At 40.4% G+C, this 22,922-nt stretch overlaps 1 protein-coding gene across 7 annotated transcripts in view; it reads right to left on the bottom strand.

The window, feature by feature from the left end:
• Positions 1-21,823, bottom strand: part of NR3C2 (nuclear receptor subfamily 3 group C member 2) — a 233,028-nt gene extending 211,205 nt beyond the window's left edge. For 2 of the 7 annotated variants that reach the window (XM_060246660.1, XM_060246664.1), the window contains exons 1-4: positions 20,643-21,770; positions 16,605-16,671; positions 10,864-12,643; positions 9,696-9,740 (exon numbers count right to left, since the gene is read on the bottom strand). In XM_060246660.1, coding sequence (XP_060102643.1) covers positions 9,696-9,740; positions 10,864-12,641 — 1,823 coding nt within the window. In that variant the 5' untranslated portion in view covers positions 12,642-12,643; positions 16,605-16,671; positions 20,643-21,770. Of the gene's footprint in view, positions 1-9,695; positions 9,741-10,863; positions 12,644-16,604; positions 16,672-20,642 lie in introns of all 7 variants that reach the window. The other 5 variants (XM_060246665.1, XM_060246667.1, XM_060246662.1 and 2 more) reach the window with 4 other exon arrangements.
• Between the last annotated feature and the right edge of the window lie 1,099 nt (positions 21,824-22,922).

Below are 22,922 nucleotides of genomic sequence, written 5' to 3'. Positions count from 1 at the left end.
AGTTTCATTTAAAGACACTAGGTGTTTATGTACTACCCCTTTACTGATCCTAGGCGGCAACACCCTTCCCTCACATGTTCTGTTTTTACCATGTTGAGTACTATTTCCCTCACAAAAGAACACTGAGGAAAAAGAGGAACCGAGCAGTTCGGCCGTTTCTTCATCACTTGTTACAATTTCACTTTCCTGTCCTCGCAATGGGCCTACCATGTCCTTGCTCCTTTTCTTGTTTTTAGCATCTCACTAGCCTAAGCTCATATTGAGCTTTACCTTTCCTAACTATTTCTTTACAAGCACTGGTTATTTGTTCATATTCATCCTTGGTTATAAGACCTTTCTTCCCATTTCCTAAATGAGTCTTTTTTTATATCTCAAGTCTTTAGAGAGTTGTTTATGGAGCCATCTTGGTTTCTTTAGTCTCCTCTTATTTTTTTTTCTCATAGGAATTATTTGTGATTATGCTCTCAATATTTCCCTTTTAAGGAATTTCCGCCCCTCTTGAACTTCCTTCTCCTTAAGTATTTCTGAACATGGGATTTTACCCAGCATAACTCTAGGTTTGTCAAAATTTGCTTTCATAAAGTCCAACCTCTGCCTATGTACATCTTTTCCCATCCCCAAGACTGTAAATTCCAAAATTACATAGTCACTTCAACCCAGGGTGCCCACTACTTCCACCAATTCTTCCCTGTTGGTGAGAATCAAGTCCAATATAGAGAAGATTCCCTTGTTTCCTTCTCCACTTTCTGGAAAATGAAGTTGTCAGCAAGACAAATAAGGAATTTATTTGACCTTTCATTTTTAGCAGAACTGATCTTCCAACAGATGTCTGGGTAATCAAAATTTCCCATGACTGCTATGTCATTTTTCCTCCCCAGAACTGTTGTAGGATTATCTCATCCAAGTCCTCTGCCTGGCTTGGTGTTCCTAATCTAAAATGTTCTGATTATTAAGCAACAAAATAAATATATGATTGATTACCTCCAGTGCAGCTGTAACAAAAGATGGCATTCCTTCTGAAAGGATTATTTTTAGAATTTAAGATATTTGCCTTCTGTAACCAGGACACAAATTAATTAGTGAGTGATCAAATCAAATAAGAAATGTGGGTGCAAGAGGATCATAATGTTTGCATGGCTTCCTATGAAGGAAAAAGGTTGGTGTTGGACTATACTTGGAGCTATCAAATCAGACACCTTGCTGTGCAAAAGCCCTACCTGGACTTGCACACTTTTTAAAAACATTTGGAGGGTGCCAAAAAAGGTGGCAGAGGGCATCATGATGCCCACAGGCACCACATTGGGGACCCCTGAGTTAAAGTGTCAAACTACAATCTGGAAGACAAAGGTTTGAATGCCAATTTTGCAATGGAAGTCAATGCTAGGTGACCTTGGGGAATCACAGCCTCTCAGCCTAAACTACCCACAGTGTTTTTGTGAGGACAGCATGGAGGGAAGGAGAACAATATAAGCCACTCTGGGTACCCACTGGAAAGAAAGGTGGTATATAAATGAAATCACGAAGGACCCATGGACTATTCACGGTAATGCTCCCTAATTTTTTTGCCCCCTTTCACATAAATCTTTGGGGGGGGAGCTATCAGTAGTGATGAAAATACTTAGCCCTGTATGCACTATACATCTTTTTTTTTTGCTTCTCAGTTATGTGGAAGCAACAGATAAGGAAAGCCATTGCTAGGTAGTAACTTCACATATATAAAATTTCCCCTTTCAATCAGCAAAAGAATGGATAACTTCTACCAATATTCAGGAGAACAGTTTTAGTTCACATGCTCACTAAGATTTAACTTTTTTTGTATGTATGCACCAAACAGCCAATATGGTTTTCAGCATAAAGTAGGCTATAACAAAATTACAACTGTGCTAACCCACAACAAATGAAATAAATTCTATTCTCCTAGTAACTAATTAACCACTGACCTTTTAAAAACTCTTACAGGCAATCTGTTTCCTCCTCTCTCCTCCCTCCACCCAATTGTCAGTGCCTTGATTCAGAGTTAACAAGAATGGAACCCTTTTTTGGGTCAGTCTTCAGTGAACTTTGATTTAAAATTACTATACAAAGAGATCAAACATAATGGCTCCACAAACCAAAGCTCTGCATTCTGCTGAACAGTATTACAAATGCATTGAGGTGCTGCCTTTTATACAGTGAATGGAAAACCCTTAGGCACATCACTGAAGTTAATGGGAAAGCCCTATAATGTGAACAACAGGCTTCTCATATACAGATGAACAACTGGCTTAGTCTGAATGGATTCCGTCCATATCAATGGTTTGTCCCCTTGCTCTGGTTTGTATTTAGTGGTTGCAAATTCAGCAAGCGAATTTCATAAGGATATCAGGGTTTCTCATTTTCTGCTGTGGATCAGCTCACATACACAGATCTCTGCTCCTGTAATTAACAGAAGCCACTTGCATATACACACTTGACTGAATCAAAGCTAAAATCTATACCAAATAATATTATATAACTCAGAAAATTTTGCTTTAAGTATTCCATTTTATGTTTGTAAAAGAAAGAGGGGGAACCCTACAAACTTCCTACTTCCTGATAGATTTCAGCTGGAGGGATATTTAGATTTCACACACTTTAAAAAAAAAAATAACTTTAAGCAGATGCTCTAAAGCAAGGGTCCCCAACCCCCGAGCCGGGGACCAGTACTGGGCAGCGGCCTGTTTGAAACGGGCTGCGCAGCCTCACTGCACCACCCCTCATGCAGCCTTGCCGGTCCCCGGGGCCAAAAAGGTTGCGACCACTGCTCTAAAGCAAGCATGCCAACATATAAATACTTCCTGAGTTGACACTAATTAGCACAAGATCTTTTCTCTTAACCTTCTTAACATGCCTAACTCCTATGCCAGTTTCTGTTTTTGTTTTTTTTTTGCTGAGAACAAACTTCATGACTGACTATTAATTCTGGATTTTCAGAGGAAAACTAAGAGTAACTTAAAAGACATTAAATTTTTAGCAGATAATTAAAAAAATATTAAGTTAACTTACAGAAATCCTAAGCACATTATGTGGAAAGGAGGTTCCATGAATTTCAATGGAACTTACTTCCAAGTAATTTGTTTAGGATCCAGGTGTTAGAAGAATGTCAATGACCAAGTTTGTCCAACTATCACTAGAATCCACAAATCAATATGAACATCCTCATTTTGGCAGCTGTCCTAAGTACAATTACCTCAGTAAAGCTCATGGAGGTTCAGCCAGCACAGCTCTAATTTCCCACCAAATAAGCAATGGTTTGCAATCATAACTCCAAAATCCATCATTCTTCTTTACATCTATGTGAAGAGAAAATCTCTACAAATTATTGTCCTAGTCTTACAAAGAAAAGGCACATTTTAGTTTGCACTGTTCTATGAAAGTGATAAGCACTGGAAAAAGAGAAAGAACAAACTATGGACAGGAAAAGAAAAAATATCAGGAAGACTTAATAACAACAGTTTCATAAAAATACACTTTATATTTTCACAAAAATAGTAAGATTGTCTACTTGTCCATTTTTACAAGGAAAATCAAAAGGTGAATTTAAAAAGCAAACAACAACCATTTCTGCATTGGTCTATATTCACTTGTATATATCCAAGTTAAATATTTACATTGTTTGCAGCACAGCAGATATCTGCCAGCAATCCCAAAGGAATGTGTAAATAATGCCAACTGCAGTTGGACAGTAAATCCTAGGATAGAGCAATTAAATATGTGCAGGATCCACAGCAAAAAAAAAGTCTACCAAGAGACACCAATATTATTCAAAGCATAAGTTCTGATAACTTGCTGAGAAATGGTAAGCAAACATTTTGGTTCTAAATCACTATAGTTAATAATAAATGGACTTGATCCCATGTAGCTAATGAAAGAAGCACAGTGGGGTTACTCACACATAAGACAGGGATACCTATTTGAGGCCCTGCCCAAGTATGCAAAAGGAGGAAGGGTAAACTAATCAAAAAGGGTGGGGGGGGGAGAATCACAATCCAGCCTGATAATGACCAAACAAGTTTAAGAAGGGACAAAATGTTGAGATCAGCTAAGCAGTAATCAGAAGAGGAAAAGGCAACAGAAACCAGTCTGCTCAAGCATGATTTCCTGAAAAATAAAATTAGGGGAAATTTCTAAATTGTCCAGCCTGCATAATTCATCACGGGCTCCCAGTTTGTTTCTTATAAAATGCAACATGTTGGCTCTTTGTGCCTTAAAAAAGAGTGTCCAAATAAGGAAATTTACCGTATTTTTCGCACCATAAGGAGCTCCGGAGGATAGGACGCACCATCCTCCTGGAGGGCGATCCGCTGCCTCTGCCTCAGATCCGGCGCTTCCCCCGCGCCTGCCTGCCTGGCTCCATCTTCTTCAGGCAAGCGCTGGGATCGCTCCACGTGGCCCCACCGCCAACCCAGCGCTTCGCAAGCGCCGGCTGCGGAGGGGGCAGCGAACTTCCTCCTTGCCTGTGTGCCTAGCTTCAGCTGTGATGTTTAAAGCAAGCGCTGGGATCGCTCCCTCCCCCCTCCGATCCCAGCGCTTGCTTTAAACATCACAGCTGAAGCCAGGCACACAGGCAAGGAGTAAGCACGCTGCCCTCTCCACAGCCGGCGCTCGCAAAGCGCTGGGTTTGCGGAGGGGGCGGGTGCTTCCACGTGGAGCGATCCCAGCGCTTGCCTGAAAAAGATGGAGCCAGGCAGGCAGGCGCGGGGGAAGCGCCGGATCAGAGGAAGAGGCAGCGGATCCCCCCCCCCGGAAGGTACATATCTTCGGACCATAAGACACACACACTTTTCCCCCCACTTTTTTTTGGGGGGGGGGGTGAGTCTTATGGTCCGAAAAATACGGTAAATGCTTTTAAATGCAGGGCTTGTTTTTTTTAAGCAGGAATGTACAGGAACACAGTTCCAGCTGGCTCAGCATCAGCGGTGTGGCCTAATTTGCAAATAAGTTACTGCTGGGCTTTTCCACAAAAAAAGCTCTGTGTGAAACAATGGTGATGTCAGGGGTGTAGCCTAATATGCGAATGAGTTCCTGCACTCTTAGATTATCACTTTAATAAAAATTAATATTTGACCATCTTTGAAGAGACACACTCAAAATTATCTAACTGGCATTAAGCATTAAATAAAGCCTTTTCAAGGTAGTTTCACTACCTGGAAAAATGAGAGACTGCTTGAGAGATTTAAGGACCAGTTCCTATGTTATCACCTGGGAATGGCTGCAGCATGTCTCCTTCCCAATTCACTTTCCTAACAACAGAATTCTGAAGTCATGAGGGAGTAGCAACATAGCCACTTCCTACACGTCAGAATTCTTGACTTTGCCAGCTTCCCCTCCACTTGTCATCCACTTGGCCAAGCTGCAGTCCAGAAGTCATTCTTACTTCCACTTCAAACTACAGCTTGAATAGGGCTGTTTGAGGAAGCCTAGGAGAAATCAGAAGAATAATGTCTCCTCTATATCAAAAGCATATGAAATAAAAACGATCATACATACAATGAAAGTGACAGCCTTTCTTTCTACTAATGATGAACTTGTTTAAATAAATATTTTATCTTAAACTACGGCCTTACAGACTTCAGCACATGCTCTTTATGATTATAAAAAACAGTCATCTGCACATTCTGAGGTCTTCATCAAGCTTGATAACTGAAACGATACAGAGCTTTTCTAAAATACTATGCTGGTTTTTTAAAACTTCCCTAGTGAAACCCTCATAAGGTATCTAACTTTATCTGCCACCATTCTTCCCCCTTGTGCTGTTTACATCCCTTTACCTCTTAGCTAAAAAGGCATTTTTTTTTCGCTAAATAAGAGGCAAATTATTCATGCAGGCAATGGCAAACCACCTCTGAATAGCTCTTGCTTTGAAAACCCTACAGAGTCACCATAAGTCCACTGCAAGTTGATGGCACATTCCATCACTAGAGGCAAATATCTGAGAAATCTGGAGGAGGGTGATTCAAGGCCAATTCCTGATAATGAAGAATATCAAGTTTTTCCAAACACTATTGTCTTAAGTTTTATTCCCATAATTTTTACAGAGAATGAAAATGAGGGAAAATCTAAAGCAATAGAATTCTGAAGCGAATACTTCTGATACTGTTTCACAGACTTAACAGATCCAGTTTACATTATTATGTGAAAAGACCAGCAACCATCTAACACAGAAACAAAGATCTCCTTTTTGAGGAAGCTCCTCCTTTATTAATCACTGCTTGCCCCTTCAAATCCTTCCTGTGATCCAGGAAGAACCAAAGCTCCAATAATGTCAAAACACACCACTGACTCATGAAATTGCCAGGATAGCTCTAGCACCAAACTGCTGTTAAAACAAGGGAGAATATTTCCTGACCATTTGTTCAAGTACATAATTTACAAAAGTGTACCCATGTCTATTTATATATTGTCCAGTATAAAAATCACATAATTATAAACCAAGGACATCTTGAAACCATGATTATCCAGAGGTACTTTGATGTACAAAGAAAATATACTGAATTGTAATTCCTTTATGGATATTAGAAGCTCATTCTTTTTAGTAAATAGTTTGACAAGTTTTAATGCAGTCAGTTTGTTGCTGTTATTTACATAAGCAAGACCCCTACAGATGTAATGAAGGTACAGTTGAGAAACAAATTAGTTTGCCAGTCATTTCCATCCTTCAATCATAGTTTCATACTTGCAGCCAGACTGGTAAAAGAGGTTACAAACTATGTTATTTATATTTGTGGATATAAGGGGGACTGATCTATTAGTGAATGGAAGTATAAAAACTGGAGGCTTTTATTACAGCTTAACTAACCTGATTGCATACTGTATATATGAAAAATGACAGCAACTCTGACTGAATAGAATTTGATTTTTTAGGCACTAAGGATAAATGATGATGAGATCAGACAGTTGAGTGATGCCTCCCTGTGTTTTAAATGTCTGCACCTCAATGTCCCATGCAGGTAACAATACTTTTTAAAAAGCAGAATTAAAAACCCATAAATTAGATAACCAACAAAAGCATAAAACTTGACCAAAGAGAGTACACACAATTCCAATTGTATCTTCTGCACCTTTAGCATCTTGCCATTCCTTTCAAGTAGACGCTAAATGTGCTCTAAAGGAGCACATTTGAAACTGATCCTAGTGGTTTTTCCTGAACCACAGAGATTAAGAGACAAATGGATAGTAGCGCAAAGAATTTTTAAACACATACTTGAAAGGCTGAATTACCACTATTAGGACACATCTTGTTAATCCAAAATACAGAACCCATTATTTCAGATATCCCTTTAATTGCTATGATTTCAACATACATGTGAGGATTTGGTTAAGACTATATCTCTTTGGTTCTAATAAGAAATTCAGACATACTGGATGCTACCTGTATTCCCCATTACTTGCCTGATTGTATGCAAAAGACCTTTAAAAACAGCATACACATTTCTTTTAATAATACAATTTCTTATTCTTAATAAAGATCTCATTTGGAGTACTGTGTGCTGTTCTGGTCGCTGCACCTCAAAAAGGATATTATAGCATTGGAGAAAGTCCAGAAAAGGGCAACTAGAATGATTAAAGGGCTGGAACACCTTCCCTATGAAAAAAGGTTGAAACGCCTAGGGCTCTTTAGCTTGGAGAAACGTTGACTGAGGGGTGACATGATAAGAGGTTTACAAGATAATGCATGGGATGGAGAAAGTAGAGAAAGAAGTACTTTTCTCCCTTTCTCACAATACAAGAACTCGTGGGCATTTGATGAGATTGCTGAGAAGACAGGTTAAAACGGATAAAAGGAAGTACTTCTTCACCCAAAGGGTGATTAACATGTGGAATTCACTGCCACAGGAGGTGGTGGCGGCCACAAGCATGGCCACCTTCAAGAGGGGGTTAGATAAAAATATGGAGCAGAGGTCCATCAGTGGCTATTAGCCACAGTGTGTGTGTGTGTGTATATTTGGCCGCTGTGTGACACAGAATGTTGGACTGGATGGGCCATTGGCCTGATCTAACATGGCTTCTCTTATGTTCTTAAGATGGTAAATAACCTTTGGTTCTTTCTTTTTCTCCTTGTGTCACTACTCTTGCCAAGCGCTATTACTTTCAGTTGATAAAATTCACTCATTTCTTTGATGCTGTTTATATTTTAATGCATCTTTATTTTTTACGTTTTGGGGGAAAGTGATTTTAAAAAGATTGTTCCTTGTAATAAGTTGTGAAAAAGCAAATTTTAAAATGTCTTAATTCAGCTGTTACATGAAAGAACTACCATTCTGGAATTGTTTTCCCACATCATTTTGTGCTTCAGTTCTGAATGTACTGATATTCTTGTTAGTAGTGAGGACCTTTGGACCTCATTACTAACAAGAGTTAGTTAGGAGGCAAGAGGCAGTTGGGATGCAAACCTTTTGTTGTCCACAGAAAGCCTGCTAACCTTTAACACAGGTGTGTCAAACATGCAGCCTGGGGGCCGAATCAGGCCCCTGAACAACTGGCTGTCATCTGCTTCCTTCTCCCTCTCTCTTGCTTCCTTCTGCATGACAGCTTGCTTTGCCAGGCTTGCTCAATTGCACAGGAGCTACAAAGTCTCTATTTTCTCCACTGGCTGAGGAGGAAGGCAGAGCTTGCTTTGCCAGGCTCTCTCAGTCACAAAGCAGAGCTACTGAGCCAAGTCTCTCTTCCTTTATTGGCTGAAGCTCCTCTGCCTCCTGGTCCCCTGGGGAAGGAAGGAAAGAGCCAGAGCTTCCTTTGCCCAGTTCCCTGGATCCCATGGGAGAACTATAAAGAAAGCATCTTTAAAACCAATGAGTGCTAATGTTTAAGCATGTTTTAAGTTTTTTTTTTAATTTTTTAATTGTGTTTGTGTCCTTGCTACTTAATCTTAAATAGGTATACACATGGCCCGGTCTAACATGGCCTGGCAAGGTCTCATTTATGTCAGATCCAGCCCTCATAACAACTGAGTTCGACACCTCTGCTTTAACAACTTCTCACCCACAAAAGTTCCCTTCCTACATGGACTCAGGGACCACAGCCTGCAACAAACACACACACCAACTCTGTCCCCATATTTATTCTGGCAATACCATCCATGAACCTAACAACACCAGCCATACTATCTCAGGTTCATTCATGGTTTGCTACTTCATGAATGAGTCTGAGAGATGCTTTGACTCATATTTTGTCCTTCATCCTGTGTGTGGCTTGCTGATGAATGATTTCTACTTTTGTGGCTATTCAATTCAATTCTTCAAAATATGGTTTTGCTTTCTTGGCAAGCCAATAAAGCCTTAGTCCACTTGAAAACCTAATTCTTAGAGGAAGTGTGAACTACAGTTGCTAATCCAGATATTGGGAAAATTTTTTGCAAAAGTGAAGTTGTTCATTAGAGGGAGAAAAAGGAGACGAATGTGTGAAGCTAAATACCCACGGAGTTTATTTACGCAGTAGCAAGCCATGATATTTCATTATGTCTGAACTGTATCCCCAGGTAGTTAACGTACTTCCATGCCAACCAGAAGACTGAAATGTGTGTTTGATATTGGGGTTTTTTTCACCCAGCTGTCATAGTGGGAACATTAAATTTGCCTTACAATAGAGGCCACTATTATATCAGGGAGCATGCCAAAGTTCACATCATTTAGAATATTGTGGTTTGGGGGTACCATTTGAAAGACTGGATTTGTTACACCAAAGAAATTTGAAGAAATGGGCATTTATCAATTGAGAGGTAACTGGGAAAGCAGAAGAAATCAGGACAATAAAGTAAGGAGAAACATCAGGAACATAATAGTATGGGTGCACAGCAAGGCATAAAGATTATTTTTTTGTTTTTATTATCTGTTCATGATTTCTCATTTTCAAAAATGAGAACAGTCAGAGAAAGCAGAATTTAAAGCAAGGAAACAACAAGAGGAGGCAGGACTTAACTCTTTTCCTCAACATTACTCCAAATCAGATTGTCTCCAGTTGCTTATCTCCCCACAGGATTGCAAATACACTTGGGGCTATTTGGCATCAAGAATTGGAAGGCAAGGTTAAGCACGTTCCATATTTCTCCTCTAAATCCACTCTCTTTAAGTGCCTTTTCATTAGAAAAATAATCAAGATTCAATTACATGCATTTACATGTAATGTGGGGTTGATGTTAGAGGAAATTCTACAGAAATGGGAAAAGATGAAGGAACAGAACTACTCATAGAAATCTGGAAAAAATATATTGAAACCATGACAGAGCAGAACCCAATAAGCCAAGAGAAGATAGGAGATCCAGAAAAAGCTGATCAAATAAGAGGCAATAAGATGTGCTGCGAGAGCAAAGACAAGAGTCACATTTTCACTTTCTTAACATTTATTCATGTAGCATATTGCCTAAGGATGTACATAGTCATAATTACAACTAGGAGACTTGCAAGACTTGCAGGAAGGGAATGTCCTCCTCCTCATCCCCCTGGAAACTAGTGCATAATCACTATCACAAAAAAATTATAAAAATATTCCCTAATAGACAATTGCAGTCAATAGTCACAAAGCACCAGAAACAGTGATTTAAAAAAAAAAACCTAGCAAATTTCTATGCTAAGTTTTTCATGGAATCTTTTGATGTTGAAACTCAAAAACTTATCAAAGCATGATCATTAAAGTTAGTAGAAATATAATTATTATATGTTTTACCTGTTTACATTTTAAATGTGTAAATCAACTATATGCTAGGAAATAACAGAATCTAGCATGCTTACAGGGAAAACTAATATTCTAATAATCAACATTATCACTGTGTAGTTTTGGACAGCAATAAAAGAGCTTCCAGCTTTAGGTGGTCATTGTTACAGGCCATATAAAAAAACACACACCTACCTTGATACATTTTCTGGAATGTATTCTAGAACTGGATACCCATCATTTCTTCTGGCAGACATGTCTGCATGCTGTTTCCATGATTCCACTAGTGTACTTACTGGAGCAAAAGAACTAATATGCTGAAAAGACTGCTCTCTACCAACAGGTCGTGATAAAGATATTCTGCCTTGAGCGCCAATCCTATAGTGAAATGATTGTCCACCTGAATTCACGCCAACAATAGCTGAAGATGGCAGAGTGTTCTCTTGATAATAGCTACTGTCTTCATGCTCCTGTTTAATTCTTCCAGGGAGGCCTGGATTTGGAAACCCAGTACTTTCACATGTGCCATCAAATGATGAAACAGGTGGTCCTAAAATCCCAGAAAGCGAGTAGTAGTCTTTATCATCCATAAAAGTAAAATATGATCCATCCATAAATGGAAATGGATTTACAGTTTGATTCCCTTTGAAAGAAGCACCAGAACAAGAATGTTTAGCTGTTTCATGCTTTACTGATACTGAAAATGGGGAATCAGAACTGATTTTGCTATTGTCTCCAAGACATGAGCTACTGAATACCCCTTCTGGTTCAGGTTTTATAAACTGAACAAGATTCATTTGATTAGTCACTTCATTGTTAGAGATGGCATTTTCCATTTCCTCTATTTTAGGAAATATGATTTCTGAAGCACCTTTATCTTTTGTATCTGGACTAGGAACAATATCTTGGCCTGTGACAGGTCCAACAGGTGTACTAGATGCAGGAAAAGCTAATGCACCATTTACTGGACTACACATAGAGGCACCTACAGTACTAACAGCTGGACTAGAAAGAGAAGATCTATTATTGGCATTAGAAGGGCTGGCAATAGAGCACCTGGAGTTCATATTTGCAGGGCTGGACACCGAAGATTTCATAGTGATGTTATTAGGACTTGAAACTGGCGATTTCACACTACAGTGACTAGGAGGACTTGAAATTGGAGATTTCATACTACTAATTGGACTGGAAAGAGGAGAACCCACATTACTAGCATGGGCAGGACTGTGCAACATTGAGCCTCTGTTCTCAATGTTGGGAGAGCATGACAAAGGTGTTCCCTGGTTTAGTGGACTATTTACGGTGAAGTTTCCAAAGTTAGTAGGCGTAGTTGAAGATACAGAATTAATTCCAGGAGGGCTGCACACTGGAGAAATCATGCTTTGTGGACTACAGTCTGAAGGACTCTTCTCTTGACACACTCTGGGGCTTTTGACAATCACTGGAATGATGCCACCATTCACAGAGCATGCAGTGTCTGATATTAGAGGTCTCAGGGGCCTGTTTGAGGTGTTCAGAGGAGAGGTGCGATGGCCATTCTCCTTGTATAGTTTTACCAGTTGCTCAACATTTTGATACATCTTTCCAGGATTTGCGTTTCCTTGTTGACTTTGCTGATCATAGGTAAAATCAGCATCTCTTACAGAATCCATGTACAAACCCATTGATTCAGCTACAGTTGCAGAAAGTTCCTTTGAGTCTGACTCAGTTTTTATGTCAGAGGTTAAAATACCAGGCTGATGATGGTCTTGCTGAAGGCAAGAGAGTAGTTCAGGTTTTTCTTTGTTGCTTCCTTGAGCACTGCTATTTGGAAAAGCACCAGAAACACAGCTCACATTTACAATCTCCATATAGTTATTACTTTCTTCAGCCTGTTCTCCTGAAGAAGTATATTCCATAGACTGGGAACCTTGACTCCAACGTCTCTCCATATCTAGGCTTTCTGGGTAACTGTGATAACCTTTGGTCTCCATAACTGACAAAAAAACAGAAAAAGTAAAAGTCAATTACATATGCATATTCAAATGCTGTCTCACTAAGATCTGCATAGGCAATCTAACTTTTTTCAGCATGACACCTGAACATTTTATTTTATATTCTGTCCATACTTAAGAAATGTCTTTTCAGTTTATTAAGCCAAATACAACCAAAACAATCTTTTAAAATTAGTTTCTTTTGTTACTAACATTAGATACACTGACTTCAGCACATGTGCATTTGCAAGCTTATTTTAGTGATAAATCTGAGTTTATTATTTATTAGTACTATTCTGAAAACAATCATTTATATTTTTAGCTAGGCTAGAATATTCAGTAGGCAAGAAGAAAGTAGGGTTCCACTTTATTCTTCTCGTTCACCAGAAATACATGACTGACTAAACCTGATTAATTTTTATTTATTTGATTTCTGACTTGACGTGCCCTTCACTGCTAGTACAAGCCACAGGGTGAGTAACAATATATTATAACAACAATAATCATAAATTAATTAAAAGTTTAACATATACAACTTTAAGTTACTAATTCTAGCAGCAGATTACACAAAATTACAATAAATACTCCCCCCCCCAATCATGAAAAGATTTAGTCATGCTTGGGGAAGGCCAGAGAAAGGAGGGCCCATAAGAGAGTTTTTATTCTTCTCTGCCAGGAGCCAGGGCAAAATGTCGGGTGGAACAGCTCTGTTTTGCAGGTCCTGTGGAACTGTGACAGGTGTCACAGGGCCTGAGTCTCAGTTGGAAGGATGTTCCATCAAGCCAGGGCCAGCGACGAAGGCTCTTGTCCAGCCTAATCAAACATTTCTTGGTCCATTTATGACTTTGCTCCTGGTAATTGCAGCAGTTTCATGGGGCTGCAACATGAATCCCTACAATTTCCCAAGTTTCCTGAAGAAAACCAGGTTTTGTCTGCACACTAGATATACTTCTTCCAACCAATAATCATGTAACAAAAAAGGAGCATGGATAAATAAATGGTTAGGGGTTTGTAAGTTCAATATAAATCACAGCTAACAAACAGGCATGTAAACATGAGAAAAAGCTATGTTACTTCCCCTTGAAAATGGGGATGATCACAGTAGTATAATTCAGTAATGTAACAAGAAACACAATACATACTAGAAATACAATACAGCCCTGACTTATTTTGAATTTTAAAGGGAGAGGGAAAATTAACTAAATAAGGGCCTACATTTTTCAGCAAAGTGAAATACTACCAAATATATTTTAAGCTTCATTAAATGTTTGCTGTTTTATAGGTACATAAGGAACTATACCAGTAACTCCATCTAGTCAGAACTCTATACACTATAGACAGCAGCTCTGTAAAAATTCTACCAGAAACCTTCATCACAATTCACTAGAGGCTCCAGGAACTAAAGTATGAACCATATACATGAAAATGAGTGCTCTATGATCAACCTATAATTGCTCTCCTCTCATGGTTTATCATATAAATAATGTTTAAATAGTGACATTTAATTTCCCCCCCAATGGACTAGATTATAGGAAGGTATGAGCACCACTGCAGTGGGGGACCAGTGTATACTCCTCTCTTTCCCCCTCAACTAAATAATGTCATTTAAAGTTTTAGAAACCATTTGTCTCACCTGATTAATAAGTTGTTTAATAACAGTTGTAAATAACAGACCTTAAAACACACACCTATTTCTATGCACTAGAGCATCTAAAATCAATATTTTCTAGTTTCAAGTGATTTAATTGTCGACTAATGAACTACAATACAATTTACTGATAAGGAAATAAATACTCCAGCTAAATAAAGCTTACATGTTAATAAGAAAACCTTGAATGAAAGATATGCAAGCAACTTGGACTAAAACACACTCCACAATGATATCCTTTTAAAAACATGTGGGCCCTTAGCAAATACATGCTTGTATTGTGCATTTCACTATCCAGTTTAACATCTCTATCAATCTATCTTTCAGACACACCACATAAAATGTTGTGACAGGCTACCTGAATGCTTATCGAAAAGGTCACTTAAGGCTGATGAACACTTTCTGCGAATTATGTAAAAGCAGTGGGACAGCAGAACTCTCCTTCACTCCAACGCATTAAGCTTAATGTCTAAATCAGAGCTGACAAACATGAGTTCTGGGCTTCTTATCAGGCCATTTAGACCTCCCAGTATAACCTGCAAACCTGCCAGACTCCACAAAAAATTATGAATTATTTTCATACTCCTCTTCCTCACTACACAAGCAAGCACTGTGATCCACAGCCTCAGACTTAATCTGTCAGCACCACAGGAATCAAAGAGGTACAGAATGATTTGGGGCAGGTGTTGCTAAGAAAAGGATCTGAGGACCATGACAAGGATTATTCTTATCAAGAGTGGCCATTTGTCAGTGAAAAGATTTTGGAGTAGCCCTTGGATATCTGCTTGATACATAGTAAGGTTGCCAGATTCATATTAATTTAATGTCCCTGATTAAATAGTACAAATATAGACAACTATACTTAAGTCCTTGGTAAGGCAGAATTTCTGAATTTCAGAAGGCAGTGATTGTATATGTCAGATATATATGTGTGGAACTCTACACCATGGAGATGTTATACCAAACACGTATCACTTAATGGGACAGGCTAGAGTTTTACTGCCCCACCTAACAAATCTGCTGAATGTGTTCATGTAGAATAAAAGCAAAATGAAAACTAGCTTCTGAATAGCTAATTGACTTGTCTATTATTGTGGAAATCTAACCCTTGCTTTTTTGGCAAAACCTTCTGATATTTACCATTTTTGGAACAGAAACTGGCCTAGAAGGAGTTTATATACAGCTGAATTCAACACTTGTGTTCAGAAGTAATTTCCATAATATCAAATACTGCTTCCTTTCAGGTAAGTGTGCAAACTTAGATTGCAGCTGTAGTCTTTACTCCTTACTTTTCCATCCTCACATAACTGCAGAACCATGTACAGATTGCAATCCCAATACAAATTCTCTATGATTTCAGGTGACTTTATTTTTAAGGAAGTGAGAGGAGGATTGCTGCTCAAATCTAATTTCACCACAGTTCTAAAGTTTTTTGTCAAGTAACTGAAAGCTTGTATCCAAGGTTATGTCACTACTGTACAAAAGATATACAACTCCTCTCTCATTTTAAGCATCCTGGAAAGCACTACAGTGAAAATGACCATTGATACTTACTGTGAGGGGTCCTTCTCCTCTGAGGTCAGGAGACCATCTCTATGATGGCCTCCGCCTCAGAGGGAGAATGAACAAATAAAACAAAACGTTACTTGAATGCTTGGTTAACAGAGAAGGATGTAAATTTAAGGCACTGTTATCCAGAATATATATGGATCACTAAATATTATAATACACTTTATTTTGTTTAGTACATCTCTTACTCAACATATGGCTTCTTATAGTCTAAGAACATTTTTGAAAACCTGAAGATGTTTTACACTGAATCAGACCACTGATCTATGAAGCACAGTATATTAACCAACTCTCCAGGGTCTCAAGCAAAAGTCTTTAAACTGGAAAGATTAGGGTCTCAAGCAAAAGTCTTTAAACTGCAAAGCAGCCTCTCTACTACTGAGTGACAGCCCCCACCCCAATATTTAATTCAGCTAAAAACTATTTTTATTTATGCATTTCCTTGCCATGTATCTACTTCCTCTGCCATACTGTTGATTATCTACCACTATGCCTGCTAAATTTTAAGTTTCTCCCTCATCTTGTTTCTTTTATTTTTCGGAAAAATTATGCTTGCATTTTAAGAAAATTAACTATAAAATAAACCTATGGTCACCTAAAACAAAGAAACAAAGCATTCTATTTTATGATCAAAAAGTGTGCTATCCCAAATACTCAATGTAACAGATATTGGCATACAAGAAGTATACACAATTTACGAAGGAAAAGCATGCATTACATGATAGCCATAATTAGATTTAACTCACATGAAGCTGCTTGTGGCAAATCATGGCATGTATTTATCAGTTTTGCACCACTTCATTCAACTTCCTCCTGGAGTTAAACATAAATGGTACAGTGCATATTAGAACAACTAAATGACTACTCGCCAAACAGTTAGAAACTTGACTTTCACATTGTTATTTTTTTAAAGCAAAAGCTATAAAGATGCTTTTATAAATAAGACAAATTGTTTCTAACAAGCAAACCAAGGTTGCTATGCTCTTCTCCAAAAACATGGGGATGAAAATAAGAATCTCCTTACAATCAATGAGGTTCGCCTGAAAATTAACAGGGAAATCTTTATACAACTGATACATCTGTTTTCTTGATACTATTGCTTATTATCGTTCTGGCAATAAAACGCTAGATATATACAAGCAGAGTTGTTCAAGCGCTCCCATACTTTTCATCCACCTTGTATGTGACTCAAGCCTCACCTCAGGATTTAAGAAGATAGAAATACTCAACACCTGGAACACTACCTGTACCTGTAATAACATGGAGCTTTTTAAACCAGATCTTGGCAGCTGTCATTCATGCATTCCTAATCATATTACAAGACATTTTTAATATGCTCTAAGACAATTATTTGGAAGAAGCCCTGTAAACAGCTCTATCATAATTTGCATCCCATCCTTTCCCGAAGGAACATCAAGGTTATCTAATTTCAACCTCATTTAGAGCATCCTAAAGACGTAGGGTGAGAATGATTTTCCCTAAGGCCACCCACTAAGACTAAGCAAGTCAAAGAGCCTGGATTTTCCACAGCCTGTACTGTTTCCACTGCACAATATGTGCATCTACATGAAGTGGCAAAAGTGAAATACAATCTCCTTCAACATATAGTCTGCATCAAGCGCTATGAATTGACAAGATATAAAGTCAAAAGCAACTGTGATGTCACTTAATGCACACAAAGCTTCCACTTGATCTTTTATTTCTTCTTTCCACGCTCTCCCCCCCCCCCAAAAAATTTTTTTTTGTCTAAAGGAGTAAGCAATGCAGCAATACACAGCATTACCTGGACAATCATGCCTGGACAACTACAGTATACACTTTTAGCAGAACTTGCACAATTTTGTTTAAATTATGAATTGGTAATGAAAGCTATTAACTTATTCTAAAATAAGAGTTTGGAAACTTTCCTATACCAAACTATAAGTAGGACCTACATGCCCTTGAATTTACTTGCAATAAATTCTCCCCAACCATTTAAAAGAAGTTTCAGAAAATTCAACTGTGCTTGACCCTTACATGTTCTGCACAGAAATTTGGGCAACCATTGAACTAGAGAGAGTCAGAATAATTTTGAAATCAATTTCAAAACTTTAACAACCAAGCAACCCCACCCCCCTCTCTCACTCACTGCCTTTATTCTTTCTCAGTCAGGCTGGTTGATGCTCTGCCACACAGCTTTTTAACCTCAGAAAATGCTGCCTTACAGCTCCAAGCTCAGCTCTGGCTCCTAAATCTAACCAGCTTCCACCAGTCTAGTTTCCCACCCAGGCAACCCAGCCATAGCAACACAAGTCCCGTCCTTCAAATTGTGCCTGCTTGCAGACGATCAACCCGATCTCCGTTTGGCTGCCATCCCACCTCGATACCGCCTTTCCAAAAAGATATCCAAGGCAACAAGGAACAGTTTAAAAAAGGCAATTCACTAAAAACTCCGGTCCAAAACCTTTAACCCTGTCTTTCCAAATCCGGATTGAAATCCTAATTTATTGAGTTAGGTGTTTGAATCTTCTCCTAAGGATTTCACAGCAAGGAACCTGCCAGGAATAACTACAGCGTATTAAAATTACAGATATAACGCTAGTGCCTGCAAGGAAACATGGAAATGCACCCTCATGAATCCATAGCAGGGCTCTAAGGAATGCATAAAAAGTTATTCCCCCCCCCCCCGCCCGTGCAGGAAATCTATAATTTGTGCCCTTTTTTTCCCAAAAATCATTTTTCCAGCTAAAATGACAGTTGCCGTATTTCCGCCGCCTACCTATATTTCCCCTCCACCTGTTGGTATAATGCACATCTCCCCTCCATCTAATTCCTTTCGATAAAACAGACGATCGAGAGTTAATTCTTCTTTTAAAAGTGTTCCTAACTTCAGATTCATTATGTCGCCCAATGCACTATGCTGGGGGAGGAGAGAGAAGGTGCCAAGTCCTTTTAAAACCATATCACGTGCTCAGATAAAGTTCAGGACAACGTTCCTCCCCCCTATATTTCCCATTGGCTCACAAGAAGAGCGGAGCCGCGCTATCTAGGCTCATCGCGCTTTTCATTGGACAAAATGTTTTGTCAGTCACCAGGCGGGCGACATGACTGATACAAAGTTGCTGCGACACAAGCTAGAAAATGTATCTCTCCTTAAAGCTATAGAACCTACCTAAGAGACCACTCACTCGGCCACTTTTGCACGGCGTGAACCTGTAGTCATCTCTCTTTCCCACTTCCCCAGCCCCCAAATCCACGCAGCTAAAACAGAGACGAAAACCGAGATTCCCAAATTAATCGGATATTTTATACGTTTCTTGAAAACGTACGGCTAAGACTTTTTAAAAAGAGAGAGAAAAATTGCAAATTGCTTTTAAGCAAATGTTCCCGAAGGAGAAATCTGTTCCGACAATCGAGCCTTCCTGAGAATTTTCGCCGGAGCCATCAAACTGCGACGACTTCCCAAGTCACATCCCACCCATCCCTACCTTCTCTTTACAGTGGAGGCAATATCCAGATTGGGGGTTGGTTTCCGAGACGCTTTTCCCCGCCTACCGCAGCCTCTTGTAGATATTAACTCCACCTGTACCAAGGTGAGTGCACTTAGAGCCGTTTCCTTCCTGTGCCTTAACTCATTGCCTCTTTACGACGGAATAACCACAAAATCAAGAGCGATCACGTTTGTATCTCATTTTTAATTCCCGTGTTTAGACAACAGTAAAACAAGACTTGTCAATGCAGTAAGCATGGCTCCCCCTCCCTTTGAAAATAAACAGAAACCTACTAAGAGACTCAAGGACTTGCCCTCTGGTTCTCTGATTGCATTTTATGGCGTCTGGTATATAGTTTGCCAACTGCTGCTCAAGATTTTTAAGTTGCACGAACTAATAAATGGGAGCCATAAAACTGGCTCCAAACTCGAGACCCGAGCAGGATTAGGAAACAGTTCGCGTCACACTCCATCTTTGCGACCAGAGTTTCTAAATATACTGAAGGAAGACAAGGGCATTTTTGAAGAGAGACTGTAATGACGCAGGTTTCCATGGGTCAATGAAAATATCTCCCCTCCGTCCCCAAATTTTGGCACCACCGAACAGCATTGGTGTAACGATCCCCTTCCTCCCGCCAGCAGACATATCCTCCCCTCCTCCCCTCCGCTGGCGCACACACCCTTCTTGATCCCGTTTCTCTCCATTTAATGCTGCCCAGACAAAAATAACTCCCGGAGAAATAAAGTTTAATTAAATAGCAGGCACCCCAGACAAGATAGGTTACAAAAGTGTATAAACGAGAGACACTTTTCTCTTTAAAAAGACCTGAAAGAGAAAGGAAGGGGGGGAGGGATTGCTTTCCGCACATTCCAACTCCAGACACTGTTTTCTTACTAAGGAGGGCAAAACTAATTAAATAAAAAAAAAATCGGTCAACTATTTTAGAAGTCATGTGCCCTTCACATTTTTTTGCCTTCTGACAGATAACTGATTCGCGTTTCCAGACTAATTAGGAAGATAATACCTAGTCCAGCTCTCATGCCCAACAGCTACCCAAAGGCCGAAGTGGTTGCTCTTATTTAACTAAGTTTAAAACTGAATATAAATAAAACAAGCAATGACCTGGAAGTACCTTTTTTTTTGGACACATTTCTCTCTAGAGAGGTAATCACCGGTGTCACCCATTAATTTTGTCCCCCTTTAGTCACACGACCCGCTGAATCAATACATATTGATCTTGTTTGTAGCCCCTCCATGACAGCTCCCCCCACCCCGCTAGACTCCGAGCCAAAGGATCTATTTTCCTGGACTCACCTTCATTTTCCCTCCCAACGACGTGCAATGGCCGGAGGAGGCAAGACCCTCAAACCAACCAACCAACCAACCAAAAAAAAAAAAAAAGCGTCCGGTCAGACCACGGCTGACTAGGAACGAATGGCAACGAAGGCGGCGGCGGCGGATCCAACCTCGGGAGGCGGTTCGGGGTTAAATCCTGGCAGCAGAGCGCGAGGGGTTGCCGCCGTCTCACAGGCAAGTCCCGGGCAGCCGCAACAGCAGCAGCGAGCGGATAGTTCCAGGCTCTCTCGGGGCCGCGTCGCTGGAAACAGTCAAGTCCACTCGGATCACCTCCTCGGTGACAGCTCTCTGTCTCTCACTCCTTCTCTAAGCCAGGCGATCTGGAGAAAATGTTTGCCCCGTTCCGTCACATTGCCGACCGTTGCTGGAGGACAGAAGGGGGAGGGCAGGGACCGTTGGATCCAGCAGATTTCATTTAATTTTTTTTTAAAAAATGGGAGACACCCTACCCAAATATTTTTGGGAGGGGGGAACTTATGTCATTCCAGGTAAAACTCCCAGCTGCGCCGACGCGGGAAGAGGTGGGTGGGAGAAAGCGAGAGCAGCTTCAGAGGGTGTAAACTTTTTTTCTGCTCCCCCCCTCCCGGTCTCTTCTGGGCAGCCTCCTCTGCGCGTGTGTCCTTCCCTCTTCACCTTCCTTCTTCTGCCGTCGCTGCCGCTGCTGCTTTTCCTCACTCCTCCTCCCCGATTTTGCTTCTCAGTGCTCTCTCTCTCTCTCTCTCGCACACACACACACACATGTATTCAGCGGGCTTCTGCTAGGGATGGTTCCTGGTTTGTGGAGCGGCTGGAAGGAAGGGAAGGGGAGAGGAGAGCGGGAGGGAGGAGCAGCGGCATAGTGCCCTCCCTCTCGCTCTCTCCAGGCGTGTCTCGCAGCGGCTGCAAGCAGCAGAGTCTGAAGAGTAGGAGCCCGCCCACCCCCGCTCGGCGCAAAAAGTGAGGCGAGCGCCACAAGGACTGTCTCTCCGACCGGCTCTCCCGCTCTGTCTGGGACTGGCTGGCTAGCCGCGCCTCGCTTTCGCTCACCGACGCGCAGAGGAGAAACAGGAGGCGGCGGCGGGTAAACCAGGCCAGGCCAAGCTAGTGGGCAAGGCCGAGCACCGCTCGCATCACGCGGAGGAAAACGCTGCCGCTCACAGGGGGAGGGGGAGGGCCGTTTCCGTCCTCGGCGGCGTCTCCTCTGTACTGTACCTACGCTAGGCGCGCGCGCTTCCCCTCGCCGCCGCCATCACGACGACCCTTGCGCTTCAGACTCTCCCCCGGCACAACAGGTCCTACTGCCTGGCTCCTTCGCCTCCTGTGTTTCTAAATAAGCTTCTCAGAAAAAAAAAATGAGCCTTTTTACTCCAAAGTTTTTCGTCCCTCCAATTCTGAAAGCTCTAAAAACCTAACAGGAATAAAATTATGTTACTCTTTATTAAAATGTACAAAACCCAACGGGGTTAGATGGCTTTTTCACAACTAGTCTAGAGTCACCCTGGTTTATGATGTGAAAAGGTCACCCTTTATACATTGCTTACAATTATGTATTCCATCGCCTTAAAAGCTGAGAGAAGTATACATGGGTACTGCCCCTCCTATTTTTATCATTGCTAGGCTGAGGCAATGTTGGGCTCAAGGTCATCCATTAAATTGTGGCTAAACTGGGATTTTATTAGAACCCAGAGTTTATCTGTACTGGTCTATGTCCTATATTTTCTGCAAAAAATCACATATGTGCATAAAGCCACAGCAATAAAAAAGACAATGTAAAGCAAACAGTGATAAAAAACAAATTATTAAGCTTAAAGGTCTTACATGTAGAGTTGTCAGAGACCATTTGTGGATTCAAATGAGAAATTTTATTGACATTTTTTATTGTCAGTTCTGTAGAGCTTTGCAGTTTACAAAGAACTTTATTTCCTACTTTCTGTAATAAAGGTGGCCTGCACTGTGGGTTATGTGTGTGATAGAGATACAGTGACAAAAGGGGGTTAATTTAAATCAGCCCCCCCTTCTGTCACAACAGCTACTGTAATATTGCTATTGCTCTTTATTCATTCAGTAGGACCAGCCATACATTAACTCTACTGAGACACATTCTTGGAACTTCTAGAATGTAAGTAATGATTGCTCAGTACATTTGTGGAGCACCTTTCCTTCATCATTGAATAATTCTGAACACTGGGACTTAGGCCTAGTCAATAGATGTAGTGGAATGAGGCAGAAGAGTGCTGAGATGATAGACTAGACCGCTCC

This window comes from Heteronotia binoei, chromosome 9, assembly GCF_032191835.1.
Source record: "Heteronotia binoei isolate CCM8104 ecotype False Entrance Well chromosome 9, APGP_CSIRO_Hbin_v1, whole genome shotgun sequence".
NCBI classification, from domain to species: Eukaryota; Metazoa; Chordata; class Lepidosauria; order Squamata; family Gekkonidae; genus Heteronotia; species Heteronotia binoei.
Note: the sequence above shows the minus strand (reverse complement) of the source record. Positions and strands in the feature narration are given on the sequence as shown.